At 48.1% G+C, this 6,094-nt stretch overlaps 1 protein-coding gene across 1 annotated transcript in view; it reads left to right on the plus strand.

Annotated features, from left to right (window-relative positions):
• GFRA4 (GDNF family receptor alpha 4) overlaps nucleotides 1-6,094 on the plus strand; it is an 18,478-nt gene that overhangs the window by 1,157 nt on the left and 11,227 nt on the right. Inside the window, exon 2 of the mRNA XM_009332708.1 lies at nucleotides 2,727-2,816. Coding sequence (XP_009330983.1) covers nucleotides 2,727-2,816 — 90 coding nt within the window. The remainder of the gene's footprint in view (nucleotides 1-2,726; nucleotides 2,817-6,094) is intronic.

Consider the following 6,094-nt stretch of genomic DNA (forward strand, 5'->3'; position numbering starts at 1 on the left):
ATTCTTTGTTCCTTGATAAATGAGTCTTGGAAAAGCCACCCGCTATTCATGCATTAATCACATGATCGGTGTTCCAAGCTCATAGGCATCGATGCTCATTGGGTCACTCTGCTCCTTTGTGGGTTTTCAGAGAACAGATTGAAACTAGGGGATGCCTGGCTACGGCTCGGCCTTTACCCCTTCCAGAGCCTGCACCAAACCACAGCCAGCCTGGTCAAGGGTTGAGCGCACCCATCACACCAGTATACCTTGAGATCTTTTGCTGGGGAAATGCATGGTATGTTTTGCATCTAAGTAAGCTAACCAAGACCATGAAAGCTGTGGATTTTACAGAAACACTATACAAAGCAGGGACATTGAGGAAAAAACAGCATGAACTTAAAAAAACCCCACTCTTTTGGAGGCTCTCAAATGCACCAGTGTCTTTGGTTTAGTGAAGATTTGGGGCTGGTGACATCAAGTTAGAATTTAAAGTGTTCCCAGAGCCAGTATTTAGTAAGTTTGGATTTTGACGTTTTTTAAGAGTCATCATAAAAGTGCACCTCAGTGGCCATAACTCTTCCTTGTCAGGCCGGTGAGTATTTTATGCACCATGAAAATTAAAATGGGGAATAAAACAGAACCTTCCAGCCATGGGCTGCGAAATAGATTAATAAAACACTGCTGGCTGAAAACTGAGAGGAAAGGTGCAAGAGTGATAACACAGGCCAAAAGGCCAAGCAAAACAAAGAGGATGGAGATTATAATGCACAGGCTTGCCGGAAAAGGAACTGCTTGATCAAGTTCCCAGAAAGCTTTCAGGTGCCACAGCTTGCAGGGTGCAGAGCATGGTTATATGAACTGACTGGGGAAATAAGAGACCTCAGCACCCTCCAGGATCCAATCTTTCCCATAATTACTTGCCAGGTGAACTTGTTTGCGTTGAAATGAAGCCTGGGGAAGAGGTGGCAATCCAGCCTCTCTGTTCATCTTAACAGGCTACATCACAACCCCTTCCTTCCCTGCTGACTTTCGTGGCCTGAAGCTTTGGACACAGTTTATCTGTGATGTGGCTGTGTAGGACAGTGGTGTCTGGAGGACTTCCAGCTCCGGGACCACTGCTGGAAGAGCAGGGAGAGGATGGCGGGGAGCACTGGGAGCAGGCAGGGGCCAGGCGTGGGTCTCCAGATGTAGAGTAGGAGATGGGTGCTGGAAGGCCAGGCTGGATGGGCTCCCTGACCAGTGGCTTTGGACCTCCGTCTCGGGGATGAGTGTGAGAGGGCTGTTATCAGAGACTGCCAAGACTCTGCCCTACTTCTCTGCTGTCGTGTCCTGAGCCCCGCAGTTTTTCAAGCACCAAGTTCACTTGCAATGCAGATTCACACTCCCAAACCTTTGATTTCCTTGCCTTAATTTCCCTGGGGAAATATATTTCATAATAGTCGCATGTTTCAGTCCTTACACATGTTTAATTGACTGAGAAAGGAAGCCAATCCACATGCTCCATGTAGGGCTTTGTCTCTCAGTCATACGTACCCAGGAGGCTGTGAAAAGCTTCCTAGAAGCCCTCTTATAAAATCAGTTGTGGAAGTGTGTGCTCAGGGAATTTACAAAGCATACTATTTACTCAGCTTCTCTTGAGCGCGCCTGTGTTTAGCCACCTTCCCATTTGGAGACACAATAACATGATGACTACCCGATAACAATTCTCTGATAAGGTGCTATATCATCAGGACATAAAACTGCTACACCGGAACATACAAATGGGCCCCTCTCCAGTCAGTAACGATGCAAGATATTTCAATGAAGGTGTAAAGCTGCCTTGTAATGCACCTGTGGTAATTGCACAGGGCTGTGTACCCCGGGAGCCATTTCTTCCTGACCGCAGCTGGTGATAAGCATATGCCCGGAGCATGAGGTTTGATAGTCCTTTTATCCCAGCCAGTACATCTGCTGCTGCTGTCCATATCCATCTAAATGTCTAATAAAAAAAAAAATGGTACCGAGCTGTTTGCTTCAATAATATTCTGTGGTATCCATCAGGATGACGGGGCATTACAGACCATTGAGCGGATGAAAGGGAAGCACCGATTGAATAAAATTAGCTTCCCAGCAACTTAAAAATGAAGAGGGAAAGTTTCTGCAGGAGCTGTGGGTCATTAGCTCCATGCCAAGTGAGAAAGGGCTGTTGGCAAGGAGAAGGGGAGAGGTGTTAATAAATATGAAGGCGTGTGTGTTGCCACACACACAACCTTGTGCACAGCCCTTGCTGTGTCCTAGAAACAGGTGAGGACCATTGACCCAGGGAGGGACATACAGAAAATAGCAAGAATGGTGATGGAAACCCCATGTATGTAGGGAGCTGGTGGTTTGAACCCTGTCCATGAGCAAGAGCCTGTGTGTGGTGTCCTGTCTGGTGTCCTCAGTGGCAATCCCTGTACAGGGGTCCAAGACTTGAGCTATGGAGGGTTGCAACTAAATAGTTCTCCGAGAGGCTGTCCTATTCCAAAGTTGTAATACATTTTTAAAAGCCAGTTACATATCCTTCTCTAAGGATATGGCCACACATCAGTTCCTGTGACTCTGAGTATCCATTTAGTTAGGGCCTTTAGAGCACACATCCTCCTGGACTCACCAAGCAAACCTGCAGTGCAGCTGTTGAACCTTGTATGTCTCGGATATCCCTCAGGAGCCTCAGTTGCCTTCTCACCAACTTCTCTTTTCACCCTTCTCTCTATAAAACAGAGTCCCATCCGGCATGAACGTACTGGAGAGTTCCCCTTACGAGCCGTTCATCAGGGGCTTTGATTACGTCCGGCTGGCATCCATCACTGCAGGTAGGTGGGTGGGAACATGCTCTTACGCTTACTGGTTCAGACTGGGGGGAACCGGCTGTGGGATCAAGTGCTATGGACAAGGCAGTCCTTTGTGGACTCTTGCGGTCTCTTCAAAAAGCATTGCTCAGGTCTTGCAATCATTTTACCAAGGAGCTGCTTATGATTCCTGTGCTAAACCGCTGGTAGAAGAACATGTCCTAGGAAGAAGCACTTGTGATTTTTGTTCTTTGGCTGTTTCCTGTCCGAACTGTGAAGGGCTGGGACTGAGCGATGTGGTAGGAAGCCCTCTTCCAATGAGCCATCACAGGTGGGCTGATTCTCCATAGCAGGTGGATGACCTGTGCCATGCAGACACCCTGCCGAGCAGAGGCTGCTTGGGTATCGTTAGGTATGAGAAGGTGCTTCCACATCAGTCACAGGGTCAAACCCTGCAGGCAAAAAGGTCAATAACCCAACCTACTGGCTGATCCCAGCCACAGCTTTTAACCCCATGCCCTGAGGGCAACCTCAGGACTCAGGCCCGTGTTCTGCTCTGCATCATGTAATCCACTTAATAACGTGAGCAGAGCTGCCCGACACCTCTTAACCCCCTCAAGGGCATGAACCCACGGCTCAGCAGTTAAAAGGTCAGTGTGGTAGCTATTAAGCCATCCATCACCAACATCACAGCTGCCACCACAACCAGCGTCCAGCTCTGCTTATGCACCACAGCCATGGGGAAGCTTTACAGACGGTGATTTTTGTTACCAAACTACCCATCTGGGAGCAGGTAATGTACTGCCAGTGTGTCTCTGGCAGATGTGCCAAAACAGCAGTCCTGCTGCAGCTCTTCCCAGATGTGCACCTAACTCTGGGGTGGCATCTACAGCTGGAGTACACCCAAGCGAGTAAGGAGCAGCACATCCCTGCAGCCGACGGATGTCTGCGGTCCCCGCAATGGTGAGGCACTTGTTAGGTGAAAATGTCCAGGAGCAAATTAATCCATGAGCCCTGACAATCTGAGCAGCGAGGGGAAGACCTCACATCTTCTTATTGACTCCACTTGATTGATTTGAGCATGGAAAGTGAAGCATGCACAAAGCTGTTTGCCGGGGTCATGGCCTTCTTTACTAGAATTTTTCCCCTTTCACTGAAAGTCCTACAGGGCTCTTCAGAGCACGGTGAAATCTAGGGACGGGGATTTTTCTGCATGGTTAATGCACTGTCAGGTTTTTAAAGCAGAGCGAAACCGGTTGGGCAGCAAAGCAAATGGGCCGAGAGCAGCAGGGACATGTACCAAAGGACTCAGCATCCATTTAGGGACATGAAGTTTCTTGGTTTAACCTTTTTTTCCCTATTTATACTCATCAACACCTTCTATAGCATAATTTATGACCTGCCACCCTGTGTCTGTCCAATGCCCAGGATCATACGGTCAGCATTGCCAAAGGACCCTCTTTCAAATCTACCAAAAAAAATTTCCCAAGAACTTGTTGGAACATAAGACATCCCCATGACCGTATGCCAAGTCAGAGCAACAGAGATTTTTAACCCAATTTTACATAAGCATTATATTAAAACTGTAGAAATGGAATTATATCCCTCCGCTCTAATTGTAGTGGTGATTTAAAAAAGCACATCCTCTGTTGTTGCGTGGGAAGAGGAGAAAAGCTAGCGTGTTCCCTGTGATTCATTAGCTGAATGGGTAATGAAACCTCTCCAAGTAACTGTTTCCTCCACATTTGCTGACAGTTCCCCAGCGTAAACTGATGCTCTAACAATATTAATCTCTGGGCATTTTTAAAGGGAAGTACCTACGAGGTGGGAACACACCCAGCAAAAGTTGCACCCATCATAAAATAACTGCACAACTTGGAATTTGACTTCCAGTTCACCATAAGCAGCGGGGACAACAGGAAGGGAAAAACACATGCTCAGAGAAGGAGCATCTGATAACGTCAGTGGAAATGAAGGAGGACAGCCAGTTTTGAAGTGCTCAGAGACTGTCAATGTTTTAACACTTGTCAGCAGTGACTGGCTGGTTTTAACTCCCAGCCAAAGATAGGGCTTGACTCTGCATTGGAAATTTATCATTCTGGGGATCTTTTCTCTGTGAAAAAATCCTTCTCTGCTGGGGAGAAAGTCCTTCTAATGTGCTTCAGGTCATGGGCTTAATTCAGAGAGGTGAAAACCAGCTTCAAATTCATTTTCTCTCTCACGCTTGGAGGACCCTCATCTTGTCTGGCCGATCAGACAGAGCCTAATGTCTCGACCGACTCCTACCAGGGACTCTGTATCATTTCCCCCCTCTATAAAACAGAGTCCCATCCGTCTTTGAAGGAACCCTAAACCCAGCATTATACAAATACCTTTCCCTCTCATCTATTCCCCACATTTGCAGAAGAAGTCGTTGGCGTATAAACTCGTGAGACCCCTATTTGCCTACCGAAGACAGTGTGTTTCTCATCTGTCACCACAGTTTTTGCTTTATTTTGCTGACTGTTCCCCCTGCTGCAAGTTTTCCTCCACCTTCCCTGCATCCCCACAGCACACCCCTGCTCTCCCACCCAGACTGCTAATCTGGGACTTTCTTTCCCCTCTTGTTTAAGAGGGTGGGCCTGCAGAGTGATTTCGCTGAAGCCAGCGAAGGGGTGACCTTGCAAAGGGTGTGGGGAGAGACCCGCATGCACTCACATCCAGGCAGCATCAAGGTCCCAGGGGCATCAGGTTGGATGATAGCTCTGATCCCCATCCTGTGAAGGCACTGTCGCTGCTTAGGACGTGGGCATACTGGGCAGGACTGGTCTGGGTGGGGGAAGCCAGAGCACTGTTGTGGAGCTTTGAGACCCAGACAGCTCTCACTTAGCTGGGCAGGTCCTGGGATGAACATAGCACAGCTGCTTCCAAAGCCAGACTTGACCCTCCAGTGGCCTGAGAAAACTCATTGCACGGGATAGAGAGTCTGGGGTGCAAGGGTTAGTGCAGACCACCCATGTATCAGGAGACCCAGCTTTGCCACTGCCTCAGTGTTTGATGTTGAGCAACGTTTTGGAAAAAGAAGGTCCATCAGAAGAAATCCCATCACACTGGTGGATCCAGTCATGGCCATAAGTAGATGCACTTTCTAATGCCTGCTGTCTTCCCAGGCCTCAAGTTGGTTAATTCACGTTCGTAAAGTGTTACGAGACACCCAGGGTAGACCAAAGCTTCATTTTATTAAATGTAGGAGCTTGGTGGAGCAGGCTGTGGGGTGTGAAGTTTGTTGCGTGGCCATGGCACTTCTTGGGAAAGGTGAGTAG

Source organism: Pygoscelis adeliae, unplaced genomic scaffold (assembly GCF_000699105.1).
Source record: "Pygoscelis adeliae isolate BGI_AS28 unplaced genomic scaffold, ASM69910v1 Scaffold29, whole genome shotgun sequence".
In the NCBI taxonomy this organism is placed as follows: domain Eukaryota; kingdom Metazoa; phylum Chordata; class Aves; order Sphenisciformes; family Spheniscidae; genus Pygoscelis; species Pygoscelis adeliae.